A 17,046-nucleotide genomic window follows, 5' to 3' on the forward strand; every position below is an offset into this window, starting at 1 on the left:
TGTTTTGGAGTTTGCATGTGTTTTGGAGTTTGCAAGTGTTTTGGAGTTTGCAAGTGCTTTGTCTCTAGGGGCCACCGTACGCACAGGCTCCGACAACCTGCGACAAATGCGATCCTCCTTTTCCCCAGACTACCCTTTCTGGGTCACAAAATAACCTTTTAAGATATTTTCAGGCGAGAATGTAGCTGTGTAATGCTCAAATATCTACTTAATTTATCAAAATATCACATATTTGCAAAAGTGCTTCCACGTTTTCGGAGAGCTCTGTTATCCACCAGCGCGATAGCTGGCCGGGAGGTCAAGGCTCAATCCGGTTGTTCAGTGATGACGCGACGAATCCTACTTCCGGGTCTAAAGTAGTCTGCGTTTAATATGGCTTTTGTGTTGTTAACATGTTTAATGTTATGTATTTTCTTCTATTTGATCTCAAAAAGCTCCTAAAACAGTCAGTGATCACTGTTGACCTCCCTCGGCTTTTATTACCACTAATCATTTATTTAAGCTCAGTTTTTAAAACCTTAGGATGTAACTACAGCCCAGCCCATGCAGCAGTATATGAATGACTAACCTCGTATTGTGGATGGATTATCTCAGTTGTTCTCCTGGCTGAAGTTTGGTCCTTTTACAGCATCCTGCCATGCGATTACATTTGTTCCTGACCACCGAGAACACTCACATTAACTTTTATCGAGTGGAAAAAAAAGTTAGCTTGTTTATATTATGCTAACATAGCTGTGTCGCTAGCGGTCACGTAGCACATCATTATATACCAGCTAGCCCAACTTCAGTAACCCTACAAACGTCACTGCTGTTTAGTTTTCTGTCTTCATTTATGCTGGAAGTGATAACAGAGCTGTACGTTTGAATTTGTTTCCAAAACCCTGCAGTCAGGACATGCTATATTGTATTTAGATAGAAGCTAGCGAGCTAACGCCCTGCTAACTTCTAACTCCATTAAATGTCATAAATTCCGTTTTCATGGATGCCTGGATGTTAAACTCAATTGTTACACCTGGTAGAGCAGAACGCTGATCATTTTATTAAAGATGAAAGACTTTAGACAGTTTTTCAACTCTCAGTAATGCCATAGTGATCGTTTGATATATGGACCCGCAGCGGAGTTTAGACCCAGACACTGCTAGTGACGTCAGACTGAACAACCGGATAGAGTCCGGGAGCACAGCTAACTCCTGTCTTATTCTTTTCAACGCCCCCTGCACTCTTTTGCTACTCAGGTTAAACACGATATATATAATTAGTTATTTAGTTAGTTAGTTAGTTATGGCTATGGATTGAAAATACCCCCCACACCACACCCCACCCCTAACGGCTGCACCTCCCGAAGAATTTTGTCTGAGCTCTTATCTCACTTTTTTTATTTCAAACAATCAACAGAAAATTTCACAGACATAGTTTTATGTAAGGTTTTTAAGGCTGTGGTGTTAATTTTTAAGTAACATGAGCCCAGCAGCAGCAGCAACGCTAGGCTAACACTAACTAGCTAGCAAGATTATAAACCTGGTGCAAAACTAAGAGAAGCCACAAAATCAGTTTGAATAAGAGTAAACATTTACTCACCAAGTCAGTGTATCAGGTAAAGATCCACAGCAATGACAATAATCTCTTGAACTGACGCTTCTCCAGGTTTGCTCAACATATTCCATAACAAATGCTGGCACCATGAACATGCGGACTGATCCGAGAGGTAGGAGGACGGTAGTCACGTGGCATTTTCAAAACACATCTTTCATCCTTCCGCACTGAGAAGCAAAACTTCCAGCTTACTTAGTTTTTCTAAGTTAAGACAACTCAAATAAATTGAGTTTATCAGCATTTTCGCATAAAAAGTACTGGTAACTTATTTAAATCGAGTTCTAATAAAAAATTGTTAAAAATTGAGTTCACCCTATTTAATATTTTTAATTAAACACAATATTACATTTTACAGTGTACGTCATGTGACAAATATGGCCAATGTGATTGGCTGTGCCTTTCAGTGAGCTCTGTTTAGTTTTAGCAGCGGAAATCCTGCGCTGCCAGGAGGAGAGGAGGATGACAGCCAAAAGGAAGAACCTGGATATAAGAAAGTATTTTTCAAAGAAACCTGTAAGTGACTTAAAGTCAAGTTCACTCATAAAATGTGTCCGTCATAATAACGTTACAGGCTGTGCTAGGCTTTGGCCCACATCAGTCTAAAATTGTATGTAACCATTAATAACGTGTTTTGGAAACTAACTGCACAACAGGCAGCACTCCCAGAGTAGCATTTCTAATATTGATTGAAGCTGTCGGAGAAAACGGCAGCCTCTAGCGAGCCAGGATATTAGTTTACAGAGGCTGTTAAAATTATAGGTCTAACGTCAAAATGTCGGTGACACAATAATTTCATCCTAATGGTACTGACATATTCATAGTGTTAATTTTTGAGACAAAATATCATGTAGTCACGATTTTGCAAATATTCCACCTTGTAGTGCAGTTTACACAAATTGTTGTAAAAATGCACTCACCCTACAAACATTACTGATGAGTCAAGATCTGCACAATTTGACAGAAACACTGAAGCAGCTACACATTTTATTCTTATTGTCATGTATGTCCCATTTGTCAGGTGACAAAAGAACCAACACAAAGCTCAGAGAGCAATGGTGATGCAAGATCACAGGTGAAATTGGATGATGATTTGGTGGTTCATTACTGTATTTGAAGCACATGTGTGACTGCATGTATTTGGAATGTCTCATTGTTATTTATCAGGTGACAGAGGCAGCTCTGCCATGTTGTAGCTCAGACAGAGGTGAAGAGGCGAGGTCACGGGTCACTGACTGATGATTTGGTGCTATAGATTAACTAGTATTATTATCATGACAATTGTCAGGCTGATTTTAGTCATCCCAGTATCCTCAGTTGAGGCTGAAAGAAGCTTCAGTGCTATCAGAAGATTAAAAACATGGCTAAAGTCAACAATGACTCAAATGAGATTAAACAATGCTGCTGTATGCCATGTCCACCAGGAGAAACTGGACAGTATAGATGTAAAACCAATATGCCAGCAGTTTATCTCTGTTAACGAGAGGAGAAGGCATGTGTTTGGCTCCTTCACATAGTGGACATTGAGTTGTTGTGTGAGACACCAGTAGTATAAATGTCTGTTGCTGTAACAGTAGCTCATGCTTAGAATAAAAAATCCCAACTCATTGATTTGATCGGGGCAATAGTGTGGCTAAAATGTTGCATAATTTTGCTGAGAGATCTTTTACTTTGTGGTAATCTTAGATGGACATAAACCACCAGGTCATTCAGTGTTCCCTTAGTGCTAATGTATCAGAGATGTTGGTGTAATGTAACTGAAGTAATGTTGTTAAGTCCTTGAACTCATATTCGTTTATTGTCATGACTGTATCAGGCCAATGGGGATTTCTTCCTTTTCTTTTTTTAACGGTATAAATGAATGGTGGTGGATTGGCCAGTTGGTCATGATCGACTCTGGGCTGGACCGATTACAGCCGAGGAGGTTAAACTTTAAAGTTAAGGTGAAAAGGAACGCGATTTGTCCCGTACCACTTCAGCTAGAAAGTTGCTAATTCAATCATTAAAACTGATCAATGATCAGCTTTTCTCTCTGCGCCAGAAAGAGGAAACCAGCGGAGGTCGCATTAAACAACAGCAGCACGTTTAAGCTTGATCAGCTGTTGTTAGCATTTATTTAATATTAATTTCTCGTATCAGCTGATGTTTGCTGGAGCCACAGCTGTAAAAGCTGCTGGTCAAGATGTCGATTTGGATATGTGGTGAGAGGGAAACATGAAGATGAAACCAGGAGATGTCCTTACTGAATCATCAGAGCTGAGCAGGTGATGGAGAAACAGGTTTACCTTTTAGGTGACATGAATGAGTTCAAGGGAAGTTATGAACTGTTTCTGAGAGACAAATAACATCAGGATTCTTTTCTATGTAGCTGACAGCTGGTAACTGTACAGGGGCGGATCTAGCAAAGTTTTGCCAGGGGGCCAGTTAGGCCATTAACAGGGAAAGGGGGGCACAAAGAAATACTTTTCTTTCTTATTCTCATTTAAAATGTCTCGCTTTTAACAAATAATTATCTGAATCTTTCAACTAACGTTTTCATCTGATGTAAAATGTATAGAAATCCATTATTGTATTCAGTAAATATTAAGTCTAGTTAGTATACACCCTAGTAAGTTATAGTATTCTTTACTTTGGGAAGGTACCTGATAGGTTTGTAGCTTGAACCTATTCGCTGGAACGTTGAAGGCAATATAATTACAATAATAATAATTGCAAGACACGAAGTAGGCAAAGTTCTTCTTGTTACTCATGCATGAGGGAGACCTGCCTGGAGCCAAGTGTCGTTCCACCACTTGACCTCCGTCAGACTCTCAGCCAGGTTCCCCATAGCACTCCTTTTATTGTGGTTACATGAATATGCATAGGTTCATTAACATACGACGTCTACATACACACAAAGAGTACCTTGCCTGTGTGTGTGTGTGTGTGTGTGTGTGTGTGTGTGTGTGTGTGTGTGTGTGTGTGCGTGTGTGGGGTCAGAGTGTGACCCCATAAACAACTTCCCTTAACCTGCTGGTCTGGAAAATCCAACAGTTCATCTAAACAAAAAAGCACTTAGACTAAAACAAACGTAGCCACGTTTATCCTACCATAAAACAATAAGAGAAGGTACGACCTCTTCCCATGCTCCCAGGATGTAGGTGTGCATTCCAGTGTGGAATACACACCAAGCCTTTGCAGCCTGTTAAAGATCACACAACCTATCACTACACAATTGATTATACACCTCTAAGCATATATGGTTAAATATTTCTAAGCATAAATGACAATCAACAATACAAAACCTAACAGTACCATCTGTGCAGTCTGCAATTCTGTTGAAGAAAGATGTTGAATCTATTTAATTACTGGAGAAAAATAATAGATTTATGTGCATTTGTTTTATACGTGCATTAAATTTAAATCAGTTTTGTTAGTTAAGCATCTTGAGGCAGAGGGTGGGGGAGTGGTTCCCTATTTTTTTCTTTTCTTTTTTTGCTGGGAGTTGGCAGCTCTATTAGTTATAGGTATATGTAATTATAAATTAGGTGTTACTGTTTAGAATACCAGAATAGGGAAGGTGGTGTAGGTTTAAGCTTATTATAAAGGCTTTAAAGGATTTATGACTTTTCCTATAATACCATGGTGGGCCGGTCACTAGTCAAAATGCCGATATTTTGTCTCAGTCCAGCCCTGCTGAATTTGAAGTTATTTTTATTTTTGTATGATACCTGATTTATATTGAATATGGCTGAAGTAAACTAAAGTCTAAAATACTTAGTCATTTGTTTAATTGTAATTTAGCATTATATAACTCACATATAAAACTATCAATTGTAATTTTAAATGGTTTAACCCTTTAAAGCCGGTCAGAGCGGGTACGCTCTGTTTTGCGTAACTATTTTTAAATCCCGGTAGCTCTGCAACCACGTAAGCTAGCGCAATAATTTTTTTTGCATATGAAACTGGAGGAGTTGTACTTACATCTTACGCCATCAGCTTGTCCTAGGTCACAGTTTCCTTCCACATATAGCTTTGCAAAAACTGTATAAAAAGCACTTGCAGCAACAAAAACATAATATTCCAGAAACACGCTTTGCCGATCCGATCAGCTGTTCATAACACTTCCTACGTCCATCAGCTCGAACTATCGCATGTCCTCCATGTCCTGCCCAAAACCGGAAGTGACGTCATTTTGTGGAAATGAAGTTTTTTACCATCAGGGCCTCATGAGCCTATACTGGTGTTTTTAAAAGTTATCTTTGACTTTATGACTTTCTGTGTCGTTTCTGGGATGCTTAGGACTCATATTGCACTGCTGGAAATAGTTTATTTTGATGCATACAGTGGGGCAAAAAAGTATTTAGTCAGCCACCGATTGTGCAAGTTCCCCCACCTAAAATGATGACAGAGGTCAGTAATTTGCACCAGAGGTACACTTCAACTGTGAGAGACTGTGAAAAAAAAATCCATGAATAGGATTTGTAAAGGATTTGTAAAGAATTTATTCGTAAACCAGGGTGGCAAATAAGTATTTGGTCAATAACAAAAATACAACTCAATACTTTGTAACATAACCTTTGTTGGCAATAACAGAGGTCAAACGTTTACTATAGGTCTTTACCAGGGGTCCGTTCTTCGTACGTCGCTTACTACATCCAAGATCAAATGACACATCCAAGACCAAATCATCGCGCTAACGAACACACCTGTTGTTGACGATTAGTACAGCTGGATGAAGTAATGTGAGATCACTGGGTGGCCCAACAGGGGCTACGCATCGATAGTAGAAACATTGATCGGCAACCCTTTGATTGGTCGGCGAAAATGTCGAAGGAGCGCGCTCGGTATTTTCCGGCAGCAGAGCAAGAACTCTTGAGTGAGGGATTTCAGGAGTTTCAGAGTTCAATCAGAACGCAAGGGAACACTGCAAAGGCTGCAAAAGCAAGGAGAGAGGGCTGGCAGAAAGTTGCTGACAAATTAAACTCGTAAGTAATTTAATAATAACAATAATAATGGAGTGGATTGATATAGCGCTTTTCAAGGCACCCAAAGCGCTTTACAATGCCACTATTCAGTCACTCTCACATTCACACACTGGTGGAGGCAGCTACGGTTGTAGCCACAGCTGCCCTGGGGCAGACTGACAGAAGCCAGGCTGCCATATTGCGCCATCGGCCCCTCTGGCCAACACCAGTAGGCGGTAGGGTAGATTTATCATATCACACTATATTATCCAATATTATATTACATTATACTATATTATAATATGTTATATCATATCCTCTTTCACATTAGAGCCACGACAGGACCCACTAGAACATGGGAACAAGTAAAAGTGAAATATAAGAATATTCTACAGAATGGTAATATTTATCACCTACATTGCTTTTAGTCTCTTGCAAAGAGACCCTGAAATAATCTGTTTGTTTGTTTATAACAGCAACCAAGAAAAGGGCAGCGCAAAAAAAGACAGGTGGTGGTCCTGCACCCCCTCGTCAACAAGTTGGTTAAGTAAATAATACCCTCACGGGAATATCGATATCTCTCTATGAGCACACTGTCGCGCTGAGCTAAAGGATCCTGTCTATCCCGCAATATACGCTGAATTCTGAACACTCTCCTTATCAATCTTGCACCTTCCGCAATGGGTGGCTCGCGTATACGGACAGGACATGGCTGCGACAGGCTTCCCAAATCCACCTTCGCTTTTATAGCCGTGGTCTCTCATCTTGATTACACGAAGTAATTTGCAATTACTACTCTGAAATATGAATTACATCTGTAATAATCACATACATGTAATAGAATGTTAATAGTTCATTTCCCTTTTTTAGGAAATGACCTGTATGTATCTGTGTGAAATCAATGAAAGGATCAAGTGCTGCATTATCTTTAGTTACATTGATGTTATTTATTTATGGTGAAACAGTGGTGGAATATCGCTGTTGCTTTCGTATAAATGAAGCGGACATACCTGCGTGGCCGCGATCTAATCCTGTTTACATAAAGTAAACCTGCTCCCGAACAGGTTTACGCTTACGGCTCTGTTGCTATGACAGCAAGTCCCGGATGGGCTTCGGGGAACCGAACGATCCAGGATCACGCGAAATCGTCAACAATCAAATCCAGCTAACTTACTTAGCGAGGTACGAAGAACGGACCCCAGGTTTGCACACACAGTAGCTGGTATTTTGGCCCATTCCTCCATGCAGATCTTCTCGAGAGCAGTGATGTTTGGGGGCTGTCGCCGAGCAACACGGACTTTCAACTCCCGCCACAGATTTTCTATGGGGTTGAGGTCTGGAGACTGGCTAGGCCACTCCAGGACTTTCAAATGCTTCTTACGGAGCCACTCCTTTGTTGCCCGGGCGGTGTGTTTTGGATCATTGTCATGTTGGAAGACCCAGCCGCGTTTCATCTTCAAAGTTCTCACTGATGGAAGGAGGTTTTGGCTCAAAATCTCACGATACATGGCCCCATTCATTCTGTCCTTAACGCGGATCAGTCGTCCTGTCCCCTTGGCAGAAAAACAGCCCCATAGCATGATGTTTCCACCCCCATGCTTCACAGTAGGTATGGTGTTCTTGGGATGCAACTCAGTATTCTTCTTCCTCCAAACACGACGAGTTGAGTTTATACCAAAACGTTCTACTTTGGTTTCATCTGACCACATGACATTCTCCCAATCCTCTGCTGTATCATCCATGTGCTCTCTGGCAAACTTCAGACGGGCCTGGACATGCACTGGCTTCAGCAGCGGAACACGTCTGGCACTGTGGGATTTGATTCCCTGCCGTTGTAGTGTGTTACTGATGGTGACCTTTGTTACTTTGGTCCCAGCTCTCTGCAGGTCATTCACCAGGTACCCCGTGTGGTTCTGGGATCTTTGCTCACCGTTCTCATGATCATTTTGACCCCACGGGATGAGATCTTGCGTGGAGCCCCAGATCGTGGGAGATTATCAGTGGTCTTGTATGTCTTCCATTTTCTGATGATTGCTCCCACAGTTGATTTCTTCACACCAAGCTGCTTGCCTATTGTAGATTCACTCTTCCCAGTCTGGTGCAGGTCTACAATACTTTTCCTGGTGTCCTTCGAGAGCTCTTTGGTCTTGGCCATGGCGGAGTTTGGAGTCTGACTGTTTGAGGCTGTGGACAGGTGTCTTTTATACAGATGATGAGTTCAAACAGGTGCCATTCATACAGGTAACGAGTGGGGGACAGAAAAGCGTCTTACAGAAGACGTTACAGGTCTGTGAGAGCCAGAGATTTTCCATGTTTGAGGTGACCAAATACTTATTTGCCACCCTGATTTACGGATAAATTCTTTACAAATCCTACCATGTGAATTCATGGATTTTTTTTTCACATTCTGTCTCTCACAGTTGAAGTGTACCTCTGGTGCAAATTACTGACCTCTGTCATCATTTTAAGTGGGGGAACTTGCACACTCGGTGGCTGACTAAATACTTTTTTGCCCCACTGTATGCTGCTTTTTTGCAAATTTGCATTATAATATTTATTTTCGTTTTTCCTGCAGTATATAAAAATTGGTGTATTTCAAAAATAAAACTTTGAAGACAATTAAAATAAATTTCCTGTGGTGGGAAACTATTTTGTGCAACTTTTTTGTATTTGCAGTTTTGAGGGATAAGCTTCTTAAATTTCTCTAACTAGAAATATATGTTAAAAAAACAAAAACGATTTTAAATTTTTTTGTACTTTATTGCACTTTTTTGCAATGTATGTAATTACTATGCACTTAATGCAGACATATTATTAAAATTTGGGCTATAATGGTTGTATTGATGTATATCAACTTGAAATGCTCCCAATAATGGCACTACAGCATGTAAAAATACAATATAAGCTCTGGCGGACTTGGTTCTATGGTAGGTCTTAAAGGGTTAAAAGCATGTAGAATAGCATATGTAGGCAAGTACATTTATCCTTTTGTTATCAAGAAGCAAAGACAAAAAGGAAAAAACCCCTGAATCATTCGTCCCCACCAATGCCAGAACGAAATCTACGCCCTTGCTCTCTTTCTTTCTCCCTCCCCCCCCCCCCCCCCCCCCCCCCCCCCCCAGTCATGTCTGTCCCGTATTTAGCGAGTGAAAATGAAATAAAATAAACAACAAAAAAATGTGAATCAAATTGACCATTACGGCAAGGCTGGGATGGTCCATTTGGTAAAGTAAATCCGTTGGGCATCTTTCTTCGCCTTTAGACAACAATTCTGATGGCAAAAGAGCAAAACGGGACAGATAAAAAAAAATTAAAAAAAATAAAAAAATAAATCCTGGATTCTCCAAAGTGTTCACCTGCTTACCAAATTGGCCATAAAAAAGATAAGTATAAATTAGTTTCTCTTTGAAATTTTACTATGTTAAAATATTTAGAATTATTTTGACACTGAACACTGAACAAAATTAGATTTATTTATTTTTTTGAAAAACACATTCCTCATATCTGGGCTGGAGCCTATCCATGCTGTCATAGGGGAAGAGGGGCGGTACACCATGGACCCTCGACAGTTGTAGGGCTAACACAGACAACCAATCACACAGATCATATTTGCTTCGTCATGTATGTGTAAAAAATGATAGATGCAGCTATTTGTACACCAGGGAGTGCTGGAGAATAGGGTGATAAATACAGATTAACCCTTTAAGACCTACCATAGAACCAAGTCCGCCAGAGCTTATATTATATTTTTACATGCTGTGGAGCCATTTTTGGGAGCATTTCAAGTTGATATACATCAATACAACCAATATAGCCCAGATTTTACTAATATGTATTCATTAAGTGCATAGTACTTACATAAATTGCAAAAAAGTGCAATAAACTACAAACAAATTGAAAATTGTTTTTGCTTTTTTAACATATATTTCTAGTTAGAGAAATTTAAGAGGCTTATCCCTCAAAACTGTAAATACAAAAAAGTTGCACAAAATAGTTTCCTACCACAGGAAATTTATTTTGAGTGTCTTCATAGTTTTATTTTTGAAATACACCAATTTTTATATACTGCAGGAAAAACAAAAATAAATATTATACTGCAAATTTGCAAAAAAGCAGCATATGCATCAAAATAAACTATTTCCAGCAGTGCAACATGAGTCCTAAGCATCCCAGAAACGACACAGAAAGTCATAAAGTCAAAGATAACTTTTAAAAACACCAGTATAGGCTCACGAGGCCCTGATGGTAAAAAACTACATTTCCGCAAAATGACGTCACTTCCGGTTTTGGGCAGGTAATGGCGGACATGCAAAAGTTCGCGCTGACGTCTATTCCAATGTAGGAAGTGTTACGAACAGCTGATCGGATCGGCAAAGCGTGTTTCTGGAATTTTATGTTTTTGTTGGTGCAAGCGCTTTTTATGCAGTTTTTGCAAAGCTATATGTGGAAGGAAACTGTGACAGAGGACAAGCTGATGGCGTAAGATGTAAGTACAACTCCTCCGGTTTCATATGCAAAAAAAATTATTGCGCTAGCTTACGTGGTTGCAGAGCTACCGGGATTTAAAAATAGTTACGCAAAGCAGAGCGTGCCCGCTCCCACCGGTTTTAAAGGGTTAATAACAGAGATAAAGAGAAACCAAATCATGGTGTCAGATTAATTTATTTTATCCAACACAAAAAAATCTTGTTCTCATAATCAAACAGAATAAAATCGGTGAATCATGCTGTAATACTTATCTTTTCAGAAACAGGCAAACTGTGATGACTAAACCAATACGTCTCTAACTCTTTTTCTTTAGCATTTTATTAAAAAGTAGGAAACTCTACAGTGATGTTAAGCTGTATTCAGCCCATGCGAGTATCAGTGCTGAAATCAGGGCTTGGCCCACAGTCAGGGTCGATGTCCATGATGTGGAATCCATGACGTATAGTAGGTGGACAATCCTCAGTGAGCCCAGCAAAATTCAGGAACATGTCTCTTATTCGTTGATTGTTAATGCACAGCGCCCCACCTCGCCTCTCATACTGGGTTTTAGCCCTGTTTACATCAGCAATACAGGTCCAGTGTTTGTTTTGGTTTTTGGTCACACACCACTTTGAATGGTCATTTGAAGGAGTCCAACTACCCACACCTGTATTTGTATTGATATTTTGAATATTGTACAATCTGTGGTTGGGGTCTGAACAATAGGACGGGGCCCGTCCAGCCTGGCAGCCCCAGGTCTGCACAGCAACATCACTGTCAATTACTTGGGCAATGGTGAAGTAGAGGTCTCCAACTACAAGAAACAACAAGAATCCTTTAATCCTGTCCAGTTCTTACAAACTGATTCTGATTAGTACTATTGAACAAATAAATAAAAGCAAATTGAAAAAACCCCACACAAGCCCCACACTTGTTTAATTTAAAAGGTTAGCCTTTAAGTTGGCACTCATATACATACAGACATCTCACCTGTTAAGTGTTCTGACTGTTGTTTAGCAATGCTGTAAAAGTTCTGATGTTCTTTTGACGTCAGCATTTGTAAGGTTCTTGGTGGGTTGACTTGAACCCATTTTGTTGCTTTAATGAGCTCTTGATGGAAATCATTTGGAATATCATAGTCAAAAGGAAAAGCTCCGATGTACTGCAGGTGATTACCTGGAAATAGATCAAGGAGATCTTTACTGTGAGCTTTAGATCAACCTCTGGGGGTTAAATTGTGAAATGTATAGAATTTAAATTGTGCTTATTACCGATGTTTTTGAACTGGTCGTAGGGGAAAGTTACACAGATGAACGTCTGAGCATTTTTAAATCCGCTTTCAGGCCAGAACTTGTTTTGGTCTCTTCTGAAGGGGAATTGAGGCATGCTGTGTAAGAGCCAGACCCCATAATTGTTTTTTTCAACCATCAGAACCCCTGTGAACCGGAACAGTTACACAGCTGGTCATTAAACAGTAGAATGGATACCCATTCATCAAATACTTTACTCCTTGCTAGCCCACTCATGGATGACTCAACCAGTCAACAGACTTTGTTTCTAGTATTGTCCCTAAATGCATGCGCAGATGGCATGGAGTGGAGTGTGATGAGGACCCAAATGCAGGGCCCAAAATGTAGTCTTAACAAAAGGCAAGCTGTTTATTAGCAGAGCACAAACAAGGAAAGTGAAAATGAAGATAACGATAAATAAACTGAGTAAAAACCAAACAATGGGGAAAATAAAACCCCAAAAAACCTGGAACATGGATGTCATGGCTAGGTGGCCAGTGTGTTGTAGTGTGAACCCAAAAGCAAGTGAATAAGAGGCAGGATCGAAATGAACAGAAAGCGAGCCTTTATTGTGTCTGATAACACATAAATCAAACAATAACAAAAACTGGACAAGAACTAGCAAAAGCCTGAACTGGGAAAAACTACAGGAGGAGAAATCTGGGACATGAAGACGCAGGGGAGGTTAACAGACAACTCGACAACGAACACAGGGAAGCTCACACAATACATACACATGAGGGTGATGAGGGAAGTTTAAACACATGGGAATGCAATTGGGATGAATAGACATAATGACACAGGGGAAGCAATACGAAACACGAAATGAGAGACTGTCAAAATAAAACAGGAAACACTAAGACGCAAACTATAACACACAACAAGACACATAGCCAGGAGGAAGGAGCGCACATGAGAACAGGATTGACTTGAACCATAGTAACACAAAAATATATAAACTCAAAAGTTAAGTTCAAGACCCAGAACCCTGACAACAGAGAAAACTAACAGGAGTAGCAAGATGAACACACAAACTGATAAAGGGCTGAGGAATACGGGGACAATATAAACACTGAGGGGTGACAAGGGAAGTGGAAGCACATGAGAACACAGCAGGAATAAATTAGACATAAAGAGACAGGGGAAGCAAAACTAAACACACTGAATATAGGATGCAAAACTGTCAAAATAAAACATGAAACACACTGAGGCATAGACTAAGAAACATGGGCTTGACACAGAAACGTGTGTAAACCAACAGATACAAAAGATGAAACACAAAGAGAGGAACAGGTAAAGGTAAGAAACACAGAGACACAACCTAAGACAGGGAGAGTGAGAAATACACACAGAGAGGGTGAAGGAGCTAAACACAGAAAAACATGACACAAGAGGAACCTCACAGACAAGCAACCAGTAACCTGAAATATAAATAAACTCAGAAACACAGAAAGAACTGAACTCAAGACTAAACTGTAAAACTTCAATATCTTCGCAATATCACCAAAAGAATCACAATAACAGGATAAACTAAAAATGCTCAACAGACCCAGAACCATGACAAGTATTTCCCTTATATGATGGACTCGCGACAGTGTGTTCTTAGTGAAAAGATACAATCTCTAGCTTTTCTTACCTTTACTGTGGCCAAAAATGTTAGTGTTGGCACTACATCCTGGAGGCTGATCGCTGTAACTGAGGAATCCAAAGTTTCGTGGCTGCAAATGATGCAAAAAAAGCTACATTAACACTTTGTAAGTAAACATACAGAGCAGGCCTACATGACAACACAGTCTCACAGCAGAAACACTCATGACATTCAACCTTTTAATTCCAGCTTCTAGACAGAGATTTTGTCTGTTTTTCAGGTAATCTGCCTGGTTAGGTTTTAGCAACAAGGCTGTTTGGTAGTTTTAGGTTTGGGTTAAAATGCAACAGTTGCATTTTCTTGGTTGCATTGTGACACATCCTCTATGAAAAGTCTTAGCAACACATGTTGCAGAGACAAAATTATACTTATTTTTGAAACAGATTAGTGTTCACTGGTAACTTGGTTTTTTGTCTTTTATGTGTTTAACCAACCATAGACTCTCACCATGTCTTTAACTGACTTCAAGATTGGCCTCAGCGTGTTGCCCAAGGCAGCAGAAGAATCGATGAGGGTCTTATAGTTAGTTGTACCGGGTACCATATCCACTCTTTGTGTTGAATCGATGTAAATGTATTTTATCTCCCTTTTATATATTTTAGTTTGAGGATTTTGAGGATCTGGGATCTTCTCTCCTGGTGCCTTATATAAGATGTACCTGATCACAAAGAGAAATAAAATGTAAAAAGAGACAAAAGGATAAATGTTAGCCTGACTGACTCCCACTAAAAACGTTTGGTTAAAACCCTTTCTTTGATGCCCAGGGGACACCCTTAGCATAGTTTTCCAACAGAGTTGTCACTGAGAGAAAGTGACAGACGGCACAGTCATATAACCTTTAACCAGAGTAAAAGAGTTGGTTCTTTGTTTTTTTTTTGCACTTGTTTGCATTTTTACTGTTCTACACATTAAAAATGAGGATGAAAGAATGCCTGCTGTTGTACAGTGTTAATAAAAATGGGCTTTACTGAGACTCAGTATGTGACAAGTTAAGAGTGAGACAAGATTAGTTCATTGCTGTCTTAGAAAGGATTTTAATAAAAGTGTTTCCTCACCAGTCTACCTCATGATCATTGTTATCCCTGCAGGTCACTATGGCCTCAGATCCCAAGAAGAACAGAGTGAGAGTCAGCACGCGCCTCCACATCGTAAAACAGCCACAGCACAACCTGGTTTATGTTGGCACCTTCCAGGAACAGTTTATTTGCCTAAATTATTAAATTTCAGGAGGTTAAAAAAGATATTTTATAGTATTGCTGACATCCTTTTTATGAATATGGATTAATCCAGGACTCATATATATATATATATATATATATACACATAAAAAAAATTGTGAGTTTGTGATGGAATCATGTCCTCTAATCTAAATGTCCAGCAAGTACAAAGAAGTCAAAAGGTTAAATATTCAGCTAATCTGGCACTGAATGATTCAGTATTTCACATTTAAAGGTGTGGATTTAATTTCAATTAGCAGCACTTTGATTCTGAATGAAAAATGGGCACTGGTATACTGGTATATCCTGCAAACCTTGTTGGCCTATTCTCACACACACACATACTCTGGATGTATCAATGGTGCAATGGTGGTGTTTTGTATCTTGCATGAGGCTATTTAGGCATGCAGACCAGAGCCCACTCCTCCTAAGCCCTGTGTCATATTTGGTAAATGGACTGATTCTTATATAGTGCTTTTCTACTCTCCCCGAGTACTCAAAGCACTGTATACAACATGCCTCATTCACCCATTCACACCCACTCATACAAGCACTTCTAAACTCAAGTGCAACTAATAAACATAAACATAAATGTTGGGGTTAACATCTTGCCCAAGGATATTTGGCATGCAGACTGGGGGAGCCAGGAATCAAACCATCAACCTTCCAAGCAGTAGCTGATCTGCTCTACCACCTGAGACACAGCCACCCCATAGTTTAATAAGCTTTGCTGTGCAGACTGCACATACTGGGGTACATGCACAGTGTTTCTTTTGGGCTAAAGCCCTTTTAATTACTCAGCCTTTTCCCTCCCTGTCAGCGCATCAGGAGCAGTGAAGCTTCTTACCTTCCACCACTTCAGTCGTCTCAGTATTTCTGACAGAGCGTGGTCTTCACCTCAGATCTATCCACCTCTTTGTGTATTTGTCTGTTCCCCCTCACTTAAATCCTCTCCAGCAGGCTGCTGATCAGAGGTTTGACGGAGTTTCCATTTATGGTCATTTAACCTTGTGAAGAAACTAAATGCTGTTTGATTTTCAGCAGTCAGCATGAATCTGTACTTTGTGCCTCACAAACAGAATAAACTGAACTAAAGTGCAGTATTTATTTGCTTTGGCGCTTGTTTTTATCTCTATACATGTACGGCATAGAGACTGTTTGAGAATTAAAGCTCGGACCAAAGGAGGTCCCAATTTAAACTCACACTCCCACCACCTCTAGCTGCACTTTTAATGCATTCATGCAGCTTATGTGCTGACTTCCATCACGGCCTGTGACGCCTGCAGCCACTGTCTTTACATTAGCTAATCAAATTATTTGAACTATTCTATTCAGCCCAAAGGACGTACGAGGCTCGTGTGAACTAATTACCCTTTTATAACAGGGTTGGTGATCCGTATTTAATTACATGGTTTTCTTTTTATAATCCAGCTACCCATCAGGTGAACCATTGTTTAATGAGAGAGGGTTTATTGTTTTTAAATCAGGTTTCTGGAGTTTTCGGGAACTACATGGGTGCCTAAAAAATGTAAAACATTTTGTAAAACAAGTATTTCTTGGCATTACACACAGTGTTTTTGTTTTCTTAATGTTTACTCAAAGTTTACTCAAAGATTTTCACATTTTCACTTTGCCTTTGAAAACAGGTCTGATGACTTACTCAAGTTATTCCTCCATTCAATGCAGATGAGCCTCACTGTTTTAATAAATATAGACAGATTTATATTTTGACATGGTTTCTAAAAATATTATAAAAGGTTATTATAATTTTTTAACTTAACATTCTAATTCTGTTCTTTACGAACACCAGTTTTTGGTTTCTCTAAACATCAGTCCACGTTCTGCGTCACCTGACTAACACAGTTGTCTCTGCACTTAAAAATATATCG

General features: G+C 39.7%; 1 protein-coding gene across 1 annotated transcript; it reads right to left on the minus strand.

Annotated features, from left to right (window-relative positions):
- Positions 1-11,179: 11,179 nt before the first annotated feature.
- On the minus strand, positions 11,180-16,161 carry LOC147325429 (deoxyribonuclease-2-beta-like). Its single transcript, XM_086299969.1, has 7 exons — positions 16,005-16,161; positions 14,996-15,148; positions 14,388-14,598; positions 13,929-14,010; positions 12,275-12,439; positions 11,994-12,179; positions 11,180-11,817 (listed from the first exon to the last, which is right to left on the minus strand). Exons 2-7 carry the CDS (start codon positions 15,085-15,087, stop codon positions 11,384-11,386), a joined length of 1,170 nt encoding a protein of 389 aa, XP_086156095.1. The 5' UTR covers positions 15,088-15,148; positions 16,005-16,161; the 3' UTR covers positions 11,180-11,383.
- Positions 16,162-17,046: the final 885 nt, after the last annotated feature.

This window comes from Aulonocara sp. 'chitande type north' Nkhata Bay, linkage group LG7, assembly GCF_057382095.1.
Source record: "Aulonocara sp. 'chitande type north' Nkhata Bay isolate Kocher_YH1m ecotype deep benthic linkage group LG7, A_spYH_male_GT1.1, whole genome shotgun sequence".
Taxonomy (NCBI): domain Eukaryota; kingdom Metazoa; phylum Chordata; class Actinopteri; order Cichliformes; family Cichlidae; genus Aulonocara; species Aulonocara sp. 'chitande type north' Nkhata Bay.